This window comes from Ambystoma mexicanum, chromosome 9 (assembly GCF_040938575.1).
Source record: "Ambystoma mexicanum isolate Mex_15411 chromosome 9, UKY_AmexF1_1, whole genome shotgun sequence".
Taxonomy (NCBI): Eukaryota; Metazoa; Chordata; class Amphibia; order Caudata; family Ambystomatidae; genus Ambystoma; species Ambystoma mexicanum.
This window is the reverse complement of record NC_090931.1, coordinates 258,255,164-258,279,601: the sequence shown is the minus strand read 5'-3', so window position 1 is coordinate 258,279,601 and position 24,438 is coordinate 258,255,164. Positions and strand designations below refer to the sequence as shown.

Here is a 24,438-nt window from a genome sequence, read left to right as displayed (position 1 = left end):
TTCTGTTTATGGTGGGAATTTGTTAATGTCTTTATCTCTTTTTCAGGTGCGAAGGTCTTGATGCTGGCGTGCTGGATGGAGAGGCACGTTTTCTAGGCAACAGAAAGCTCGCAGCGCCTTTATTGTCTTTTAAAGTTATCCTGTGTTTTCTTCTCCTCCTCGCAGGCTGCTGTGGTGCTGCGAGTGGATGAGAGCGCGATGAAAAACAGGCCCCCAGAAACCTTTAAGTTAAGTACAGCGCTGTGCGGTTGTTTAATATTGAAAGCGAACCTGAACATGTCTTTTCCTTTGCAGATGTTGCTGTGGTGCTCCGGATGGAAGTGTGGCGTAGTGCGATTGAATTCAGGTAAGACTGATGGAAATCGATGTTTTGGAAGCGCGCGTTCTAATATTGTTTTTCCCTTTCTCGTTATTGCAGGTCGCAATGTTCGAACAGCAGCTGTGGTAGCGGTTCATCGGAAGTCCTTAAGCTAGTACTCACAGGTGAGTGATGTTTCTTCGTCTCTTGGTTTCCACAGGTGCAGTCAAGTCGAGATGCTGAGTGCTGGATGGTGTTTTCTCAGGCAGAATAATCTTGTTCTTGCAGGATTACAGGAAGATGCTGAAGACCAGGAGCTGGACACGGTGAGCGTTACGCTGCGGGTTGCAGAATAACTCGAAGCGTGTTCTGCAGTCAGGATGTGGTTTATATAGCCCAGGCAAAGTAGTACCAGGGAAAGTAGTTCTAGACCTGCCAAACCCAAAACACTAGACCGCATAGCTTGGTTCTTAGAACTAGACTGTGTGGGTGCTTCCATGTTGGACTTAAAGGCCCAGGTACATAAATGGGACCTAGTTCGAACAGCCCTTCCTTCCTACAAATGAGCCTGGTGCCAAAGGCGCCAGGACTGGCTCCAGGAGCCCGTTTTGGCTCTCAGGGTTCTGGTGGGAGCCTGCTTGTGGCACAACTTGTGCCCCCTCACAGTGGTCATGACAAGATGGTGTGGTTTTTGTGTTCTAGGGCCTGTGGCCATGACAATGCTGTGCTTTTTCCCACAGTGGGAAGATGGTGCTCGTACCAACCAGCCGTCGAGATATGGATAGACGTGGATGCCCCGCTAGGCATAAACACCTATAGGTCTGACCGAAGGCAGAGCTTTGAACTGATAATGCATTCTGGCCACCACAAACCACAGGTAGCGGTGGAATGAGTGACATATAGGAATGTGAAAGTATGCGTCTTCCAAGTCGAGGGACACTAGGAAATCCCCTTGTTGCAACTGAGACGAGTCCTGCTGCAACCTCACCAAACTAAAGGTTTGCGCTTTCAGGAATTTGTTGAGCACTCAGCTCTAAGATGGACCTCCAACCCCCCCCAGACTTTTTTCTTTGCAAGAAGTACCTTAAGTGTACTCTGGATCCCTGCTAAGCGGACGGGATAGTCTCTAGTTCTCCCTTCGGCTGCATTACTTGGACATCCCATTGCAGCAGATGGTGAAGCTTCTCTGCTTTGCCCATAGGAGGAATGTTTAGTGGTGCCTTTATACATTTCAGCCAATGTCCATGCTGGAGTAGGGAGAGCACCCATTTATCAGAGGTGATTATTGTCTTAAGTACTTGTCAGCCGACGCGCACACAGGTGTCCTGTATGAAGAAGACTAGAAGGTGGGGCGTCCTGCTGAAGCGGGATTTCCCCATCTGAGAGGACTGGTGCTTTTGTTGCAGTCTGCCAAGAGAACGGGTGGCGTCAGTCTTCATGGATTGCAGCGTTGCATCCACTTTTTTGCCAAAAAGATCCACGCCATTGAATGGCATGTCCACCACCATAGATTGCACCTCATGCTGGAAGTTAGTCGCCTTGAGCCAACCTTGTCTCCGCAGTACAGCTCTGTTTCCAAGTTGATGAAACCCTGTGTCCGCAATAGCCAGGGATACTGTGATGGCGTGGTCTGATGCTGCTTCACCCTTGTTTAAGATTTCCATTGCTTCCTACCACTTATCTTCAGGGAGAAACTCCAGACGAGAGCCCGGCTTGAACCATAGCTCACGTCATATCTGGCAAGAATGGCCATGGCATTAGCCGCCTTGATGGTGGTATTGGCGGCGTGGTGAGGACTTTACAAAATGCATCTAACCGTTTTTCCTTGTCTGGAGGGACGGAACATGATGAGGAGGAATTAGCAGATAGCTTACGGGCTGCTGCAGAAAACACAGAATCGGTCGTGGGTTGTGTGCATAGGCAGACAGGAGCAGAGTCAGGGACCTTGTATTTCTTGTTGAATCTGTCCTTTTTTGCAGGCGGTGTGGAGAAATGAGCCATGGTGAGGAGACCATCACCCCAAATATTGTCCAGGAGTGGCATGGACAAGATGGACTTTCTATGCGGTTCCCTCTGCTGGTGCAGGAGACTTTCTTCTGCTTTTCCGGCGAAAGATGAAACATTTCGGCAGCCCCGCCCATGAGGACGTTGAAAGACCCCATATCTCTTCAGGAGGAACCCCTGACAGGGAACTCGTCCAATTCACCATCTGCCGGTATGATATCGTCATACTCATCCATGTCAGTTGTGTAGACAGAAGCAATATCATCTAGTGGATCCTGATCAGTGCCTGTGTCAGTATACTGTAGAGGTCGCTGGTCCTCCCTAGTAGGGAGTGGGGCAGCAGGGATACCACTGGGCCCAACCAGCAGCTGTTTCGGCTACAATGGCAGCAGTGGTGCCAGTAACCTCTGTTGTAGTGAGACGATCCCTGTCCCCAACAGGTGTAGGTGGTGCTGGCGAGGATCTCTTGTCTGGGGCTGGCTTTCTCCTGGGGATGTGGTGTCTGTGGCCTTCCTGATGGCTGTGTGACTCTGGGTGGGGGCACATCTTAAGGTGTAGAACTGGAAGGAGACATTACAGCTTCTGCCTCATCTCAGGAAAAAGGCTGGGGATCCAACTGGTGGGAATGACCACTTGGGAGCAGCTGGACCCACTAACTGGTGGTTGTAGCTGTGCGGAGCTCCTTACCCCAACCAGACGGTGTGAAGGGCGTGGTAGGGCCGCCAGTGCAGAGTTGTGCAATAGGAGGGGACGGTCTCTCACCCGGTGCCATAGGAAGTGGTGTGGGCGCACAGAGGAATTATTGTAGGTGTGGACGGTTTTTCGTCTGTCAACGGTGGAAGCTTCATTGACGGGTTCACGAACATTGACGAGGTGGTCTTCGTAGTTGTCGACGAGGTAGGTTTTGTCGTTGATGGGGACGAGACCATCTTTGGGAACCTCAACAGTGTAAGAAATTGTAGCAATGTGGGTGAGGATGCCCTGTGGCAGACATACCCTTATCCCATGGGGACTACGAGAAAGGGCCACCGACCTTGGATGCAGACAGTACTTGAGATTTTTCTGAAGGCTTCCTCGGCCTGTCCTTGGATGGATCTTTGCGTGGCTTTTTAATGCTCCTGGAAAACACGTTGTGCGTTCTTGTCCTCTTACTGGAGGCGTTTCGCTAGGTAGGGCTACCCTGCCTGAATGAAGCATGACTGTACCGAAGCAGAGTCAGGAGGCCCCCACAGTGTCTTCGAGCCACGCGACCAACCTTTGGTGATGGACCCGGAGGGTTTTGTTGGAGAAGGATTGGCAAATGTCACAATCCTTTATGACATGGTGCTGGTGCAGGCAGTATAGACCGTCATTGTGAAGATAATTGACAAAGACGTTCTTCAAACCACATTGGAAGCAGGCCATGAGAAGGCTTTTTACATTAGTTTGAGCCATAGAGTAAGCCCAAAACACAGAGAAACGTCTGAGAACGGGAATCCGCAAGCGGCGAAGGCTGGGCAATGAAGGAAACCGTTCCTGCTTGCGAAGAGTGCAACATTGTCGAAAAGTGATTTTAAAGCCGGAAATTGAAGATTATAATCCATTTCTTTGGTAATACAGAGAGATTTTTGAGGACTCCCAACACAAACAAGAATCTCAAGATGGCCACCAAGGGTGGAGCTAAGGGAGCCTTCCAATTGGCTGTGGGCAGTATGTCCCAAATTGACTATATCCTCGAGCACAAAAGTGACAAATTCAGTTTAAATTTAAACTGCTCTATGTTTCCGAGGATTCCCAGCCGAACGGCGGGGAATAGTCACAGCATGTGAATCTATGAACGATCCAATGCTGGAGAATAGTTACTTTTATAATGCTAGCTTTGTGTAACAATAACCAATTTATTCTGTATCCATGGAAACAAATAAGAGATTCTTAAAACAAATATTGATGCTATGTACTTCTTTTAAGATCGCTGAAGGATAACACATTGTGTCAGATATTTGTAGTTTACTCTAAAATGTTTTACATAGTTTTTACTTTGATGTTGAAATCAGCATGTGAAAACTAAGATTTTTTAGATAATTGATCTCGATTATATAATGTATTTTCATTGTGGGTTGTTATTTTAGGATTGATTTGTATTATTTTTTAAATGCTTTTATGGGATTACTTCCCGAAATAAAGTGTGTGTCAAGACCCACTTGGTGTGATACAGGTACAAGCATTGCCCTACAATCACATTTAACTGATAACAAAACAGATGGCACAGGATTAAATTAAAATGAAAACTGCTGCATTTCTGCAGGTGCTTAACACCTCTAGTGGTCAAACCGGTTATTTGTAGCAGACTCGCCTACCATAGAGAGCCATGGAAAGTACGCCTTGCCCTGGGTGTCTCCTAGACATGGGAAAGGCTCGAATCCCGGAAGCACAACCACACCCAAGTGCAGTGTTATGTAATGTTTCTCTTGAGATTCACAGAACATTCAGGGCGTGGGAGTTAACACACATATTGCATTTTATACTAGAAAACATTCCCAGTGAAAATTAATTCATGTGGCAATAAAAGTGGGCTGGAAAATCATACTGCATCCTATATTGGAGACATACTTGCAAAGTCAAAATTCCATTCTATCAGCAAAGCACTTCAGCTTCAGAAATACACACGTGCGATAGGAGACAAGCAGTCAAAAAAAGCAGACACAAACTCCTTCACAGCCAAGTCGAAGGCACATTTAGGAAAATGTGTTGGCGACACAGAAGCGATAAAGGGGTACATGGTTGGGAAAGGGGGCTGGGCTCTATATCGTCTTCATCAACAGGCAAGAAGGGTAAGCTCATAAATCAGTCTCCTAATTGAAAGTCAACATCCAGGTGGTCTTTGGGACGATAAGAATACGTTGCCCTCTATGGGAAATCTAGACCAACGAGGATGGCCTTCAGCTTCTTCTGCCGAGAGGCCTCATAGTAGTCTCAAGTGTGAATTAAGTTTGCTCCAAAGTTTAGGACCAATCATACTTCGCGTTTTGCCATCTATTTTTGCTCTTTGGTCGGTCGTGTTGGTTTTGCGCGTCGTGATGTTTATTCCTAGGGTTTGCGAGGGTACAATGTTGTTAAATGAAGTGGTTTTTTAAAAAAAAATTTCATTGACGACTCATGTGCAGAGCCATGAAATACTATTTGCAGACCTCAAAATGGCCACCATCCTTTTGGAATGCATGGCCTCCTTGATGAAAATACATCAAAAGTAACTAGAAATTGTGGGAGTGGGACCAATTTACATGAGCCATTTGCAGTTTATTCTGATAAAATAAAAATGGTTGGCCATGTTTCGAAAAAAATGACAAAATATTTAAAAAAATAAAAAGTAACTAGGAATAATGCAGAGGGTATTGCGTTGGTTTTCCGACATGATTTTTTCAAAGTCAAATTACTATGAAAGAATATAGGGGGATGGGTAAGGGGTTAAAAGGGTTGGGGAGAGGTATGGGGTAGGGGTAATACCATTGGGAAAGCGGGGGCGGGGGTATTTTTGTTTTAAAGAATAAAAACTGAGTTTTTTCATAGTAATTTTGTTGGTAAAAATTACTTTGAAAAAACGTTGGCAAAGGGACATAGAACGAATGCAGAGAAATATAAAAACAAAGCACTAAGCCTTAGTACAGAGCTGGCAAGTGAAGGAGTAAGATCGCCAAAGACCAGCTCAGCACCACAGAGAACGAAGACCGAGCACAATGCCCGAATACCCTGTAATTTAAGAACAGTTAAAGGTTACAGGGGCCCTATGATTAAGAGATCATAGAGCTTACTAAGCATACCTCACACTGGGAGACTGCAGACCAGACTGGAGAGAAACATTTTACTGACATGTCAAGATGCAAGCTGTGCTTTAATCCCAGAGGTATTGATACTAGTCGATTAGGGCAACCCATAACTGTAGGTCATCAATATAACAGTAATAGTCAGTTGACCCATCCCGAAACCATATTTTAATCAACCATACCATTTCTAGTTCCAGTCAAGTAGGACCTATAGGCTTTACTCCAACCCTGCCTGACAAAGTTAGAAAAAGGAGCTAAACATTGGCTGTGTCCCAAACGTATTCTGTTGGTCAATCAAAGCACAGGACAATCCATCTGAAAATGGACTGTTTGGCAACTGCCTTTTCGTTACTAGAGAAGATAGCCCCAAATAAAAGTGGTTGTTAACCATTGTAATCCTTCAACTTGAAGACATAGAAGCTACAACACATGGGGGAACGTTCCCACCATCTTGGCTGGCCGAATTAGAAAAGTGAACACCTCGATAAGAATCTTCTGAGCATGGTGAACCTCCATGACGCCTCTGGAATAAAGGAGACTGTTAAAGCAGAATTCCACTTCGAGTTATTTTCGCCCAACTTTGAGAGAACCCCTCAGTCACCCTCGGGAGTGACTCCCTGAAGCTCCTGACTGTGCCCGCACCACCTAAATCCAGAAGTATAATCTTCTTGGCTGCCGAGCCCCTGAAGATAACGGACAACTGCACCTTATTCACCTTTCACATACTCTGGCATGGGCTCTTGACCTGGGAACCACCAAATCCTCGAACTCTTTTCGCCCAAGGATCTTGGGGCCCCTCATGCACGGATTTATCCTCTCTGGAACCCGAGATGGTTGGAAAACATGCACAATGATCACCTCTGAAAACCGCAAAACACACCTGCTGCAGAACTGTCTTTTGGACCTAGGGTATTGCTACTGAATCTCTGGTGGAGTCCTTACTTCACCCGAATCTTCATTGCCAGGTTCCCTCTTCATCACTAATGGCCTCCTGTCGCCTAAACTCCACCAGGACGCTAGAAACGGTTCCTTTAGACACTTTTTTAAAAGGTACATTTTCCTGCTAAGGACTGGGTCCATGGCCTCTTTCCCAAACTTTATCTGGCCTAAATAGGAAGCGTTTTACTTCCCTGTAATTGCATTTTCCTTTCTTCAAAAGGCTCTCCATTTAACTCTTGGATACTGGATCTACTCATCTGTTACAGCGTTTAATTTATTAAACGAAGTTCACTTAACTGCCCGTGTAAGATTTTCTCTCTTGTCTTTTCTTACCTAAAGATTATATTTTTTATAAAATAGTGTGGGGACATTCTATCACTGGACATTGGTGAAAAGTGTGCAGCATGGGCTGCTCTGCCACGCTACCACGTGGAGTGCCTACCACTTGGAGAGTCGGGTGAAGGTTGAGGGATACCATGGTACCCAATTAAGGAAGACATACCTAAAACACTGACCACAGAGCTTAAGGAACATCTCCCCAACAGTGACCGCAATCCCAAAGTAACCTTTTAAATGAGGTGCGCCAGAGGACAATAATGTTGGGCTCAAAAGAGGCACCATAAGAAATGTCAAAGACAGAACCGTAAAAGGTTTCTGAGCAAAGGAATTGATACTTTCTGAAACAATACTACAATCAGAATTACACCAAGGTAACCTTGCTCGGTTGTTCTTTTAAAAGTGGATATAGCTGCAAAATAGCATTTAACTGCTAATGTCGCAAACAGAAATTCCATACTAGCAACTGTGGGACACAACAATGGGTCAATATCCAAACAGCAGAAAACACTTTCCATCTGAGGGGCGTGAATCACCTGATCAGTCGGGCATGACGGCTCAGGTTCAGCAGGTTCGGATGATGGAAATGGCCTTGCGCTTGCGACAGAAAGATCCGGTCTCAGGTGGAGCTTCCACAGAGGACAAGCCAACTAGTTCTGAACGCCATGCAATCCACACCAGGTCTGGCACTAAATAAACCATTCTCGTCCTGTACCCCTGTAACTGTTTCAGGACAGGAATTAAGAGGAATAGGTGGGCAGGCATATACAAGGGAGGCGTGCCAGTGCCTAACTGGGGCATCCTACAGAGCCCTAATTATTACCAAGAACGGCGCTTAGTTTTAAGGCACTAAGAACTAACTTTAGAGTTCCTGCTGCACATCACAACAACTTTTATTTAGGTAAGGTTTTGCATTGTTGTCTATTAGAATGCAGGGAAGCAATACTGCACGAGCAGGCCTGCTCATTGCCAGAGGCAAGAAACGGATGAGAAACCTTGTGTTCCGCCGAGTGAACTCAGGAGAACGGACGGCTGACCACATCCATCCGAAGTCAAACGAGAGCAGGATTGGCAAAAGGGATTCCCATGCAGCATAGTGGACAGCACATATTGCAGAGCATGCCCTGGTGAGTAGGATGTGTGGGCATCAGAGGGTGGCACCACGATCTGCTTTCATCATTCTTGCCAATATGCCTACACCTCAGTGGCAAGTCATGGAATCTTTAGCACTCGCAGGGTTCCATCTAGAAGGTGGATGTGCGGCTGGGTGAGATGTGATCAGATTTGGGGTATTTACTTTGCTTTACATCTTTGAAGAAGAATAAAGAAATGGCTGGGAACAAAGTTCTTTTGAAGAGATTCCTCTTTATTACAGTGGCAGTGAGGGGGTGGCGGTGTAGGCGCTTTTTGGTCTATGGAAGCACAAGCAGCAAGAGTAGGTCTGTAACAGGAACGTTTCGAGCATAGATATGCTACGTATTGCTTGAGCTAGGTGGGAAGGACTTCAGCAGGCATCTACATACGCAAGGGGATGCGGCACGAGGAGGGCCAGCGCACTGGACCAATTTTAGAGCAAGCGCCTTCCTTCCCTTTTCTGAACACCACACCAGGCCTCATCTTGTACACGCCAGTGATGCTAGCGATGCATGTGTCTTTTGGAGGAGGATGCCGATTCATCAGGAATACTTTCCCTGTCTGGAGGAGAATGGCTATACCAATACATCGTGGGTATGTCCCACATCTGGAGGATGCTAGTTCACCAGGAGGTGATTACACCCCCCCCCAAACCCCTCAGCTGGGGTACACCTGTCTTTTCAGGATATCACCGTCATACGCCACGCAGACTTTGTCGAGAGGATGATGTGACCCTCAGGGGTACTTTTCAAGGCATGAGGCCGATGGTGTGCTCAGTGTATCGTAGACCCCACTTTTCCACTTGCACACCCCCGGTTACCCCTCTTCTACACAATCTGCAGTCTTCGGCATGTTTTCGTGGATTCTGCAGGTCGTTGAACAGTTTCCCGAATTCCCCCTTCACAAACGCAGTGCATCATACAATGCATCATATCAAAGGAAAACACAATTAAAAATGATTACGAAAACATTTTAAGTAAAACCGTATGCATCTTAAAAAGGTTGCTCAGCAATTTTCCTTGATATATGATATGGCATTTATAACGTGCCTATACACAAGTGTTTCGAGGCAAGGGAGGGGGGAACAGAGGGAAGACAGACAGCAATCCTACAAGGCCAGGTGTCATTCCGATCGTGCATGGGAAGGGGGGGAGAGGGGGAGGGGCTAGTGCAGTACATGGGATAATAGAATAAATAACAGTAAGTAAAAGTACGGCCAGCTGGTGGCAAGTGTAAGGGTAAGAGCAGACATCCGGTGTCAAGTGCTGGTAGTGGGACTGTAGGGATACAGAGACAGTCCCCCAAGTGCAGGGGTTGCCAGGTAATCAGTGCAGTTTCAGCCAGGAGTTCAGCAGATGAGAGGAGGAGAAAAAGAAGAAGCAAAGAGCAAGGTTTTGAGGTGCTTCCGGAACCGGAGATGATTCGGCAGGGAGGCTGTTTCAGAGGGAGGCCCCAGCCGAAGAGAGATGTACCACCAACTCGTTGCTTGGAGAAGTGACTGACGCTGAGGGAGTTGGAGGTGGATGAGCAAAGAGCTCGAGAAGAAAGATATTTAGGAAGAGAGAGTTGAAGGTATTGAGGCCCCATGAGAGTGTGGAGTCAAAGATGACACCGAGGTTTTTAGCCTCACAGGTGGGCGTTGGAAGAGGGCCAAGAGAGGCCAGCCAGAGAGTGACCGGAAAGGAGGGAGTGGGTGTGCCGATGAGGAGAATCTCAGTCTTACTGGCATTAAGGCAGAGATCATTGGCGGCACACCACCCCTGGTTGGTGGACAGACAGAGAGGGAGAAGGTGGCAGAGGGTAGCCTGAAAATGAGCAGAGAGTCATTTGCATAGCACTGGAAGTTTGGGCAGAGCGCGTCAATGCGATGGGGAAGAAGGACCAGGTATTGGTTAAACAGCCAGGGAGAGAGGTTAGACCCCTGGGGAACACCACAGGTAGAGATAGATAGTAGAGGAAGGACCCAAGTTGAACCTGGGAGGGTCTATCAGAGAGGAAAGAAGTCAGCCACGTCAGGGCCTGACCGGTGATAACCAGGGTATCACGGAGACAATTGAGCAGGATGGCATGGTTAACCATGTCAATGGCAGAAGAGAGATCAAGTAAGATGAGGACACAGGGGGTGTTGGAGTCAAGGTTTGAGAGCAGGTCTTCACGGATGTTCAGGTGAGCAGTTTCTGTGCTTCTGGTAGCTCTGAAGCCAGACTGATGATCTTGGAGACAACCAACAGATTCAGTGTGATGATTGAGCTGGGAGATGGCCAGCTTTTCCAGGAGTTTGCCCAGGAAAGGAGTGATGGAGATTGGGTGATAGTTAGCCGGGCAAGACAGGTCAGCAGAGGGTTTCTTTAGAAGAGGGTGCACAAGGGAATGCTTCAAGGGGAAAAGGGAAGACTACAGTGGCGAAGGAGTGGTTGCAGAAGTCGGCCAGAGCCGGAGCAGGGTGTTAACGTGGTACTTGATGGTTTTGGAGGAGCTTGGATGAACCTGTTTCGATTAGACATTCATAGATCGGACATGTCTGGAAACCTTGTCTGGTGAGAACAGGGGAAAGGCAGTGAGGGGGGAGGAGAGGTGGCCGAGAAAGGGCCAGAGGAAGAGCAGGGAGCAGAGGGAGGAAGGGTAGAGGAGGAGAGAGAGGGGCAAGAACATCGAGAGTATCGGATATAGCAGAGTGGAGCATGGAAAGGGCTGTGTCAGGGTGTGTGTCAGCCAAAGGGGGAAGGGGGTGAGAAAATGGTGGCGAAAGCCTCAACTGACAAACACTTCATGGGTCAGATGACCGAGCAGGTGGGTGGCAGTGCAGGAGTTGGCTTGGCTTGGGGGGTAGAGAGAGTGAGCTAGGAGGAAAGGAGAAAGTGATCACTCCAGGACAGAGGAGTGGTGAGAGGGGTAGAAAGGAGGTGGTCTGAGGAGATCAGAACATCCAGGGTGTGCCCTGCAGAGTGAGTCGGGGCAGAGGGGAGACTAGAGAGTGAGAGAGAGTCGCAAAAGAGTCCAGAGGAAGGACAGGAAGCATCCAGGTGGATGTTGAAGTTTCCAAGAAGGAGGAGTTGAGTGGTCGACACCAGGAGGGAAGAAGAGAGGTCCGCCCACTCGGAGAGGAAGGAGGAGATCTGACCAGGTGGCCGATAAGATAGCCACAGTAAGGGAATGGCTAGGAGAGAGAGAGAGAGAGAGCCTGCAGACGAGGCTTTCGAAAGAGTAGGCCTGCATAGGAATGACAGAGGCAGGAATCCACTATGGGAAGATCAGGGCTAGACCCCCTCCGGAACGGTTGGATCTGGGCATGGAGAGGATCTTGAAGCAGTCAGGGACGAGTGTCAAAGCTTATAACAGAGCTGGCCGTGAACCATGTCTCGGTGAGACCAAAGACATCGTGGTCAAGTTCCTCCAGAAGGCGGCAGATGTCAGAGGAGTGTTTGACAGCTGAGCAAGCGTTTAGAGTGGCGATATGGGGAAGGTTGCCGTACTTCAGAGACTTCCAGGGAGGGGTACAAATCAGAGGTACGCCCTGCGGATGTGTAGAAGAAGCCTGAGTGGGGGCAGAAAAGGAAGGAGGGGGCAAGGTAGCCAAGGAGGAGGCAGCAGAGGCAGGCGAGGAAGCCATGGAGGGGTAGAGGGGACAGCAGGAGAAGAAAGGAAATTGATGAGACGTGGGAAGCATCTATCGAAAAGGAGAAGGTTGGCCTGAGGGCCTTGGACCAAGAAGGTACCATTTACATGGACATTAATGATGACCTTAGAGGAGAGGAAGGAGGCAGGAGGGCTTCCCACCGGGTGCCACCAGTAATAGGAGAAGAAGAGAAAGGAGAGAGCACAAAGATCATATGAAGAGTCCATAGGCCTGGTGAGGGAACAACAAAGAGGAGGTCAGTGAGAGTTTCCTTGGAAGAGGCACTGGTATAGGTGTCAGCGTTAGGGAGGCCTGGGTTGGACACTAAGATGTCCTTTATAAACTTCTTCCTACCAGATTTGGAGGAGTGCAGGAGTCGATAGAGAAGCAGTTGGAAATGATGGGAGAGACAGTGAGCACCAAAGAGTAGGTAGGGGGAGAAGAGAAGAGGAAGGGAGTGGGAAGGGGAGAACACTAGCGAAGGACACAGGGCAGAATGCAAGCAGACGAGAAAAGTTGACAATGAGCAAGATAACTGACGCTAAGATTTAAATATATTTACACAATGCAATTTACAAACAGGAGAAAACACACCTACGTTTGAGAGTCCTGAATAGTGGGGAAAAGGCCTAGGTTTCACAATGCAATTTTAAATACTTACACAATGCAATTTTCAAACGGGAGAAAAACACACCTAGATTAAAGGGTTAACTATAAGGACAGGATTGCAGGGTAAAGGAGGGCCTCTACCTTACACGGGCCACTCCTACCTTCCTAGTAATTGTTACAATGCATTTGTTTACCTGGAGTCATGGGCAAGGACCTTTCTATTGTTTAAGTTCAGTAGTCTTCCAAAGTCTCTACCCGCCACCAAACTTTACTATTCCATTTCAAATTCGTATCTACTATCACACAAAAGGAGAAAAACGTGGCATGCAATACAAATTGCAGGAAGGCAAGCAGAAGTGTAATGGTAGTAGTTAAAATTCGTATGGGCTAACTGGACAGCCTTTCAGAATTCTTGCCGTCCGCTCCTGGAGGAGGACACTGCATTGCAGGTTTGCTGCTTATGCTTCAGAAAAGACTGCAACAGACTGCATGAGGCGACCGCGTACCTGATGCAGTGGAGGTAGAAGCTTGGTCATCCTCGGGCTGGACTGTCTGGCGAATGATCCGGTCGATTTCCAGGATGTCCATCCACTGGCTCAGCTCGTTCTTGAGATCCTCCAGCCGTTGCTGGGTGGCGATCTTCTCCCGTGCGAGGCGCTCCATCTCATGCTCGTACTCCTTCTCCTTTCGCTTCAGTGTCTAAAGAAGGAGACGTGCGACAGTTCAGAAAACGCAACCAACTGAGGAGACATGCAACATATCAGAAATCGCAACCATCTGAGGAGACCTGCGACAGATCAGAAAACGCAACCATCTGAGGAGACCTGCGACAGATCAGAAATCGCAACCATCTGAGGAGACCTGCGACAGATCAGAAATCGCAACCATCTGAGGAGACCTGCGACAGATCAGAAATCGCAACCATCTGAGGAGACCTGCGACAGATCAGAAATCGCAACCATCTGAGGAGACCTGCGACAGATCAGAAATCGCAACCATCTGAATTTAATTTAAATGCTCGTCCTTTGTAATCTTCTGCCCATACCCATGATATTTCTTTACACAGGCCACCACTGCCGGAAATCGCACCACATCCATCAATACAAAATGGAGCAAACAACTTCGTAATCATATCCCCGACAAAAAGGAGCACATTACCTTTCAATTCTGTTTAAAACTGATCTGCAGTTTTAACATTCTGTATCTAATGTTTAATATTTCATCTCTTCTGCCCATTTTCGGCGAAAAACGTTCCTTTGTATCTTACTTTCAACATTTTTGTAAGCATTCGGCTGTCCTCCATTTTGTGAGAGGCTTTCAAGTCCTTAAATATGAAGCGACATCAAAGGAGAAGTGCACTCTGCATAATCAAAGGGCCATGTAAAAGGTTGCACTTTTTTTTTTTACCTCCGACCAAGTTCACTTAGCTACTAATCCTGCCCCATCAACAGTAGCACTAGTAGTATTTAGTATTAGTAGTAAGCAACGGTATTCATTTTCCACCAACTGCCACTTATACTAGCAAAAGTAGCACAACTCGTATTACTTCCATTATCAGTAGTATCATTAACTTTAGTAAAAAAATCAATCATGACAGAGTACTGCTACTAATACTATACCAGTAATACTGGTACCACTAGTAGTAGTAGTACCGGTGCTATGTCTGGTGCTGTTAGCACATAAACTGCTATTGCTACTAAGAGTAGCAATGCTATTTGCAGTAGTAACAGGATCAGTACTACTATTAAGTGTAGCAGCACTACTACTACGTTGTATTAGGGTTACTACTACCACCAGTGGGTGTACCATTACCACTACCATTATTCATATTGTATCTTCCTTTTTTCTCTTTTCAAAATGTTCTTATGGTGAGTTTATTTTAAATTGCATCATTTTCAGTGAAGATATATTATGTACTTTATGGAAATGCACAAAGTCCAAATCTAGCTTTTGATCATACTACCACCATTGGTGGCAGCAGTATAGGTACTACGAACAGACGCAGTAACACTATTACCAGTTGTAGTAGTGCTACTGATAGTATTACTAGGACTACTGTTCCTGACATTAGTACGATTTCTACCATTACAGCTTGTAATACTTCCATTAGTAGCACACCAATATTAGTAGTAATACTCCTAAAGTAGTCTCAGTAATAATATGTGCAGTGCTAATACTATTATTAGTGTTAGAAGCAATAGTAGCAGTGTCATTATTGCCATTTGTGATAGTGCAGGTAGTATTACTGGTAGTGGTGGTAGTTCTATTACTAGTAATGCTAAGCCTATGAAATCTACTAGTGGAAGCAGCAGCAGTGCCTACTACTTCTGATGTTCACAGTACTACTGTTGGTAGTATTACTAGGAGTAGCACAAACTCTGCGAGTACTAACATTGATTGGGAAGGATTAGTAGGCAAGTAAACGTGTGGGGTGAGAGAAGATAAAATGCAACCTGTTACTTTGCTCCTTTGCTGGGTAATGGACCTGCAGACTGCACTTTGTCTGCTGCTTTCATGCCACTTGCTCTTGGAGGGCTTAAAAGCAGCTCACAAAATAGACAGCTGGACAACCAAAGCAACAAAAATAAATGTAATATAAAGGGTGGCGTTTTGTTTGTTTTAAATTTGACAAACTTTAACATTTAGCACAGCTCGTTTCCCAAACCAATGCTTGATAAAATCATCCAGTCCCGTTTTTCTGGATTTTCAGGGAATTGTAGTTCTAAAATTGAAATCGAAACGGCAACTACAAGGCCCAGAATTCCATGGAAAAAGACCAGGGCTGGATGGTGATCTCACACATGGAATTGGGAAACTGAAGAGATTGGAGTTGGGAACTATGTGAACACTGCATGTCCCCTTTAACAACTCGTGGCACCATTCTGCAGAGGCAGGAGACTCGAGTGTGGCACTTCTGCCGGATTGCACCATTCACCGCATTCAGTGGCAAGTCACAGAGCTCGGCTGGACCCCAGATTCCTGAGACTTATCAATGCCTTTGTTAAATCTGTGTTTATCTCCACTGACCACAAATACAAACATAGCACTTGTCGCTACCAATGTATTTCTTTGAACTGCATCCGATTCTTCCTGTTGTGGAAACAGTGGGCATTATCTGTCGGGATGCACCCTCTCCCCTGTGGAGAAAGCTTTCAGATTCCCCGCATGGAGCGGGAAACTGCATGCGGAAACTCCCGGTCAGAGTTTCCTCACTGAGCTCCTGCATTGCGCGGGAAATCTGACAATAGGGCGGATATGCCGAAAAGCACTACACACAAGACAATAACTAGTGCATTCCTGCAAGAACTGGAGGGGAAAGGGAACAGCTAAAAGTGAGGAGAAAAAGTCACGCCACTGTATTAGTTTCAGCCATGGTGGTGCTTAATCCACAACTTGTGGGTGATGTTTGGTTATTTACTGGCCCATTTACTATCCATGAGCATGCCAATACCTAGGGCCATTTCCCCCACACACATCCTACTGGGATGCCTTTGAGCTAGCAAAGCAGTTACAGCAAACTGTGTGCTGCTTAGGGTCTACTAGGGTTACTTGAACGCAGCCCTGTGATGGTTAATCTCTTAACTGTTTGCTTTGACAATATTTGCTTTTTTTAAAACTATATATTCTTTTTTACAAACGGTGCTGGTGGCTGTGTTGATTAAGGGACGTCTATAACCGGCAGCTTACCCAACAGACAGTGGCGTTGCTAGGGGGGGTTGGGGTGCTGGCCCCCTTGTGCCCCCCTTACCTAAGGCGAGCAGTGACTGTGTTCTCTGTTCTTGGTGTTATCTGTGACACTCACTGAGGCAAATGTCTGCTTATCACACTGCAAATACTCTCCTTTTGTCTCAAAGCTAGCAGTGATCTTGGTATGCATTCTGGCATAGGTATGAACCCGAGTACGAGCCACTTCTCAGGTGGTCCTGCCCGGCTTCTGCACAGCGACCTCCATAGTGTGCAGAGCAGCTTGTAGCCCCTCCCATAAGAATGTAGGGGATGAAACTGCTAACGATGGGCCATTAGTCAATGAATGGTTTTGCGCCTGCATTCTGATGAGGGGAGGGTCATTGGGGTGTGGGTAGTTGGTGTGCACAAAAGCCTCTCGTGACGTCACACATTACCTTTCATAGGTGGACCCCCCCACTTTGGTCTGTGGCGCCCCCTACTTTTGCCTTTGGCCCCTTCTGTGCCCCACCTATATTTGATTCCTGGCGACACCAATGCCAACGGATCCATCTTAATTGCAGAATTCCAGAAAGGCATTACAATAAATAGTCTACGTGATTGTGTCTGCTGCCCCTACACGGTTGAATATCCAGTGTGATCAATATGATGAGGTTCCATCGCGTGTGTAACAGGAGCCTGCACCAAACACCATTTCTAAACAGTCGTCTCAAGCCAGGTCTCCATATGACCCAATGTGTGGGATGGCGATAATTCAACCAGAACCACGACTAGAAAGCCAAATGGATTCTGGCAGGTGTTCCACTGATTCTATGTCAGGACTGACTTGCCTACTTCCCCGGAAACCCTGCATTATGAACTTGTATGCATTAATGGCCCCTTAACACCAACACGCCAAATGCTTCTGCCTCTTCTGTAGTTAACGAGTGCCAATGTTAGACAGTGGTGTAACACGAAATGTGGGGCGGCGGTCCCAGCGAGAACTCCTGATGGGGGGAGGGGTGGGGCGGGCCCTTATGCTCCGCCCAAACATAGTTTTACCCCGCTCACCAAATTAGACCACACCTAACACCATATGCCCCACCCATACACATTTGCTCCACTCTTAGATGTACACTCCACTCATAGCCTCACGGAGGACCCAACCGCATAGCGCTTTCTCAGACAACAAAGATAGATGCATGGTCATCACATCGCAAGATACTCACACTATTTGCCAACAATTGCCATTATGTGCACAGGAGGTAGCTGTTTGCCAGCTATTGTCAAATTATGTGACATCGTATGTAAAGCATTATTTATCAAATACCTGGTACTGCCTTAAAAGTCCCATCTGCTCACAGCGTTGCCAGGTTTTGCCATGGAAAAAGCCCAGGCCACCCCTGCCAGATATGCACACATAACATCAGACTACTTGGATCAAATGCCCAGGCACTGAAATCATCTCCAGTGATATGCTGAGTTAGCGTAGCTGTGTACAATTACTATTATTTCAGCTTGCAGGGAAGTGTGTGGTTCCTCAATTAGCACGGTAGTTTTGGATTCCAGTAAGGCCGTTCAGCCCTGAAATTAAAAATGATGACATGGCACGATAGGATATCCAAAACGAGTTCCATGCGTTTTAACCTGGGTCTGGCTCGGTGGACTAATATATCCTGTGACTGCAGGGATCTGTGTTTTGCCTTTTGCCTCAAAAATACGGCTGCATGGCTTTTGATTGCTTTTTTAATTGGTTTAGAAAGGGAAACGCTGCATTGCACCTACACGCCCTCCAACTAATATTGCCTAACACTAAGAACATCTACATTTTTTGGGGGATATTGAAGTAGAAAAATGTGATTTAAAAAAGTATTCTATCGATACAAAAAAAAGATTCCTCCTATTGTAGTATATTCCTGTTTCCTGTTTGTGCGTATTTATAACGCGCTTAATACCCAGAGGTTTTTAAGCGCGGACCCGGGGGTCGAACCTGTGTTGCTTAGTGTCGTCTTGTTTCCAAGGCGAGCACGTTGCGGCTGAGCTATCCTCCCAGTGTGCATCAAAAACATCAACACATGGCAGTGCAGTTGTAGTTACCAATAGAGTGTACAGGCAAGGCCTGTCCTCACCTATTCCTAGTTGTGACAATCCAGGAAAATACACTGCCTCCCACTTCCAAGACACGTGTGCTACAGTAATAGCTGGTATTACAGATACAAAACATATCCACTTGTGATAGTACTCACTCACTAGATTTTAATTTCAGGCACCAACTGCTCAGATCACAGGCAGACTATATTTTATGCCAATTTACCATCAGCCGCTACAATGTTTAGAACGCTTAGCAGCAAAGGTTGACAGGTCATACCCATCTGTCACAACATGTGCTTTAAGTGGGACGGGGCTAGCCAGGGGCAAACCGGCAGTCTCAAAAAAGGGCTTGCGAGCCGTGGCCCTGCTGGGGCCCACCCCCGACGAGCCCCAGCCATGCTGACACTTGGGCCAGCAATGTGGAAAGTGGAACGAGCTGCGAGTCTGGAGCGAGGCCGGCCGGGTCCCTACCATGCTGGTGTTTTAACAGCGAGACTCTAGGGGAACTTGATGGGATGCCAGAGTTGTGGCGGGAGCCGATACAGAAGAGTGCGCAAGTAGTAACTGGGGGTGATCTGACTGGGCGAGTGGCAGCTTCAGACTGGGCACATGAGAGGAACTTCAAGGGAGCAGCGGAGGTTGGGTCGGGTTTTCGTTTTTGCCAATGGAGGACTCCTCTGGGTCTAGTAATTCTGGATCTGAGTGTCAGTCAGTTTGTCAGTCAGTTCCTGCTAAAAAGAGGGTTAAGCCACGGATTGTGACTATGTGCCGGTCTCCTGTGGATCGGGTGGGGGCTGTCCATGGTGTCGTGTCTTCGAGTTACTCTGTGTTGGAGCATGTGGAGGCGGAGCCTCGTTGTTCTGAGGTGGAGGGTGCTGCGGGCGGTGATGTAGTGGGTGTGGTGTCTGGCGTCGGGTCGTGTGTGCAGAGTAATGGGTTGGTGCATCAGAGGAGAAAGCTTTTGTGGTTCTTGTGGCCAGTGCTGTGGAGGGTCAGAAATTCAGGCAGGTGGGCCCGATTGGAATTGCGATTTCAGTGGAGGAGTGGGCTTGTTCGCCTCAGTCTATCCTAAGGTGGATGGGGGTAAGCTTTTGGTTTGCTGTGTGTCATTTGAGCAGCAGGAGATCGTGTTGCATTTACGCAAGGTGGTGGGGATTCTGGTGGTGTTCTGTACCACCTGTTCGGGTGGCTGGTGGTGAGGGGGTGGTCTATGATGTTCCGGCTAGTACCGATTTGGGCTTTTTGGTGTCTGAGCTTAGGGGTGTTGGTGTGGTTGGGTGCGTAATTTGGGTCCTAGGAATGGGGATGGGGTAGTGGTTTCAACTGTCTTGGTGTCGTTTCAGTCTGTTTTTTGAGGATTGGTTATGAGAGGTTCCAGATGGCAAAGTATGTACCCCCTCTTTTGCAATGTTTTCGGTGTCATAAGTTAGGTCATATGGCCGGTGTCTGTAGAGGTGAGCATTGGTGTGCGAAGTGGTCGGTGGCCACGATGTCAAGGTGTGTTTAAGTGAGACGGTACCTGTTTGTAGGAACTGTGGTGGGGATCACTGTTATATTTAAGGGGTGTCCTGTGTATGTCTGTGAGGTTCAGGTGCAGTCCGAGAGTGTCTCACAATTTGTCTTATGCAGAGGCAGTTGCGCGGTTGCCAGCTGCTGGTGTGGATCGGGTTGAGAAGGTTTGTCTGGATGTGGATGGGCTCTTGCCCCCTTCGGTTGTTCCTGTGGATGGTGTTGTGCAGCCACTGGTGGTGGGTGACTTGTTGGTGATGATGAAGGAGAAGTTTGTGTTGTTTATGATTGAGGTTATTAATTGTTCTTTTCAAAACGCAGAGCAAGACTGAGAAAATGATGATTATAGTTAGGGCAGCTGAGAAGTTTTGGGGCATTGTTGGCTTCACGAGGGAGTATTTGAATGAAGTGTTGTGTAGGGGTGTGAGGTGTGGTGGCTGTATTATGGTGAGGGTCTCCTGGTGGTGGCGGTTTGTAGTTGTGGTTGGTCTGTATCTGCATTAATGGGAAGTTTGGGGAGCATCATCCATTTAGATGGAAATCACTGGCTCCTGGTCTCTGGGAGTCACCCCAAGAAGAAGAAGACTTGAGGCAGTCTGTGTAGCCAAAGCACTGCCGTTACAGAGGCTGCCTGCAAGTGTCAGCACTTCAGATTAGAAAAAAGAAAAAGGCATTGCTGCCTTTTCTTTTTTCTAAACCCAAGTGTTAGCACCTGCAAGCAGCCTGTATAACTGCAGCACTTCAGCTAGACGGGCTGCTTGATGTCTCTGTTCTCAGAAACAGGAGGGCTGAACTACCCAGCTCTCCTTTTGTTTCCAAGTAAATAGTCATCACGCAGCATACAGCACCTTGGCTTCATGCTGCTTGACGACTTTACTCGAAAACAAAAGGAGAGCTGGCCAGTCCAGCCCTCCTCCCATTTCTGAGTACAGAGCCATCAGGAGCAGGCATCCCTTTCATTCAAGGAACCTGTGGTTAAAAAGTTGCACCACAGGGCTCCTTTAATGAAAGGGCTGCCTGCTGCTTCGCAAGCTGGGGCACACTGGTGTCACACCTTTGGTGCGCCCAGCCCCTTTTGTTTAAAAGGAGGGGCTGAGTGCATCAACTCTAATAATGCCAGTGCGCCCCAGGTCTACTCCTTTCACCAGCCCCACCCCCCACTTAGGCGAGGGAGTGCTCTCCTTAGGGGGCGTGGCCTAGGTACTTACACCCTCCCCACCCCCTGATTTCTAATTCCACTTAAAGCATTGGTCACAGCATTCCCTCGCCTACCCTACCACCCACCCAATAAAGGCACAGTTACTTTACACATGCATCATCTATCACGCTGTACCAAGTGCTCCTTATTGCAATACAGAGCAAATCATCAGAAGGGGACGTCATTCTTACCTAGTTCGTCCCCCCCCCTTTTCTGCAAAGACAGGCAGCAGCGACTAGAGGCGTTCCGTGGTGTCAGTGTGCGGCTAGACTGAGCTGGGCAGGGCTTGCTTTTTGCCCCACCTACGCGCATGCATGCGTGCGCTGGTGCGAGTCAAGCTTGTGCCTGCCACCACAGCCCACCTTAATGGTGCGTTCACCTTGCCAGCAGTGCGGGCGGTAGACACAGCAACACCGTGCATGGACGGAGAGGCAAAATGCATCGCTGTGTGTAACACAACCCCCACTACGTCATTGATGCTCGAGCACTCCACTCCAGACGCGTGCAAGAAGAGCAGCCAGGCGCAGGCGGGCCTGCTCAGTGCTTTCATCGTGCCAATGCTTTCCACGACTATACTCGTAGGCATTCCGGGTTTAGCCACCTACTAATCCCTGAGACGGGGCAATGAACGCAACCAGAAGGGTGTAGACATGCCATCATTGTTATTGTGCATACGTGCGCGGCTTGGTGCACATAATCCGGTACGAGAAAATGCCAAGCTGTTTTCACAAGTAGAGGCTTGCGTTCCCTCGCAGTCTGCCTACCAGGTACCAGCAGCTCTGCCATTTCCTGTACCTCGCCAGCATCTACCCTCCAAAGCGAGCGGCCTCCTCCTCCCCCAACTCCCCCCCCCTCCCCCACGCAGCCACCTCCTTACCTCTCCACCTTCAAGGCCAGTGACAAGGGCCATCCTGGTTAGCGTAAAGGGGCTCTGCTCTGTCCATCAGAGCACCACGTTGCATCAAAGAAAAGGGTTTACCAAACACACCATTGGCACCATCATCTGGAGATCGGGGCCTATAGCAACAGTAACCGGGAGGGTGGGGGCTGCCACTTCCGGTAAAGGGACTAACTTGTGTTAAGGGGCCCTTGCAGCTGCGCTCTAGCTCCAAGCATGTGTGGAAGACCATTCTGTCGGTGTTGGCCCTCCAGCACGGTCACCACCTCATTATCAAAACTCATCAGAAGGCACACAGAGGATTATGCCCACAATGCACTGGAATCCCGAAATGAAAGCTATGGGCAGAAGAGACGAGAAAGCACAATATTGGACACTATGGGGCTTACCGTTTATGAGCAATAGGGCTTACAAATAAATGCTCAAAATTATGAGTAGGTTGCCCCATCCAACCCGCTCTCTTGTGCAAACGATTTAGGGCATGGCTTGATTAGGAAAGAAATTCGAAAAAAACCCAGTCTCTATATTAAGAAACGTGCACAGCGCCTTAGACTTCCCATATGGCACATGCAGAGACTCGGCCCATACATGAAAAATCCAATGGAGCAAGTAAGTTGCTATGACAGTCCATGGCTGGTCAATTCGGATTAGAACCCAATGCAAACGGAGGGCGGGGGGTGAGGGGGGTGGTGGAATAGTGTGGGCGTTTCAGGCCGTGCAAAGTCAAAGCCTGCATGTGAAGAAATGCATGCCCCCAAAATAAGAGTTCTCAAACTACAGTTTCAACATCACTACTAGAAAGCAAAAGCATCTGTGAGATTACACAAGCAAGAGTTTTCAATCGAAAAATTATTATTCGGACCTAAATTGCACTATAGCGACTGGCTGCCCTTGACGAGGTTTAGCCGAATAGGATTAACTACTGGGAAACGCCAAGCAACTAGGAGTGCCTGGGCGATGGAGCCCTGTAATAAAGACATCAAAAGCAACACAGGTTCCAAGCTGTGAAGACCATTTTCTGTCTCTGGAGTCACACCCTACTATGGGATGGAGATTGGTAAACCGCCGAGCTGCGGCACTACGGGTCACATGATCACGGGTCACATGATCACGGGTCTCTGATCACGGGTCTCAGTTCGTCATTTAATTGGAGTTGCTGTGTTCTACACTACTTGATGTTTTGTCAACAGTGCAATAAGGGGACCATATAGAAGGGACTCTATGGAAGGTTGAGTCTGGGCACAGGCCTGCTCTCCAGCAAGGCAACACATGCAAGACACACTGACTTATTTGTTGCGCACCAACACCCCACAGAATCAGGGTGAAAAAAAAAAACACTTGAGGCAAAATGTCAAAGACGGGACAAAGCATATTGGCCCAACAGAAAGAACTGTTTGAGCAAGAAAAACGATACAAAAATAAAGTGTTCAGAAGCTTCCGAAATAAAAGCAAAAGCTTTCCTGGCGGAGGTTCAGAGGCAAAGAGTTCTAAGCAGAAGTGGCCAGTCCTGGGAAAGACCTTACATTTCCATTGGTCCCTCTAATTCTGGGACAACAAAAGGAGGCTAGTATTGGTGGACTGTAGGACTCTTTTGGGCTCATATCTAGTTGATATGGCATGTAAGTTACATTAATGTATTTAAATATCAGTGACACAGAGGGTGTGGTAAACACGAGAACTCGGGCTGGCTTGGAATGCAGAGATGGGACTGGAAGAAAAAGAGTGCAATACTTAGCATGCATCCTACTTCAGTCGTTCTCAAAGATAGATTAGCCACCGCTTTACTTCGGAAGTTCACCTCCTGAGAGTAGCCTCTAGCGGCCTGTATTGATCCTGGAATACCAGTACTGGCAGTGATCCGATTTAAAGGCTGTTGCTGTGGTCGTTGGCACTGGAACCGCAAGCTTTCTTCGCTCAACCATTAGTCATCTGTGACAGCGGCCTATACTGGGCAAACACTTGGCAAACACTTGGCAACCGCTCAAATTCCTATACAGATTCCACGTCACAAAGCTTTCAGCCTGTCAGTTCACGTGGTGTCTACAGATGGCGGTTGTACAAAGGCCCCGTAGGCAGGCATTCCAAACCACACAAAGGAGCAACGCGCCTAACAGGATAAGCTAGGTTGGGACAAGGGAATGTTTAGGGTCCTGGAAGCACCACCCCGAACTTCGTTGTCAGAACAGAGGCGGCCGAGTCCCTTCCTGAAGCAAGCACTGGCCCACTGACTCCCATGGCACTGCGGCAAGCTCAGTCTCTAATGGCTACCCAACTACAAAAATAGAAAACCCCAAACTTCATAAAGAATACTCCTGTCTAACCATTTGAAAAGAGATTATATAT

The 24,438-nt window shown here is 47.6% G+C and overlaps 1 protein-coding gene across 2 annotated transcripts in view; it reads right to left on the bottom strand.

The window, feature by feature from the left end:
• MNT (MAX network transcriptional repressor) overlaps window positions 1-24,438 on the bottom strand; it is a 217,942-nt gene that overhangs the window by 10,085 nt on the left and 183,419 nt on the right. For both annotated transcript variants that reach the window (XM_069614574.1, XM_069614573.1), the window contains one exon: window positions 13,243-13,435. In XM_069614574.1, the coding sequence (XP_069470675.1) occupies window positions 13,243-13,435 (193 nt within the window). The remainder of the gene's footprint in view (window positions 1-13,242; window positions 13,436-24,438) is intronic.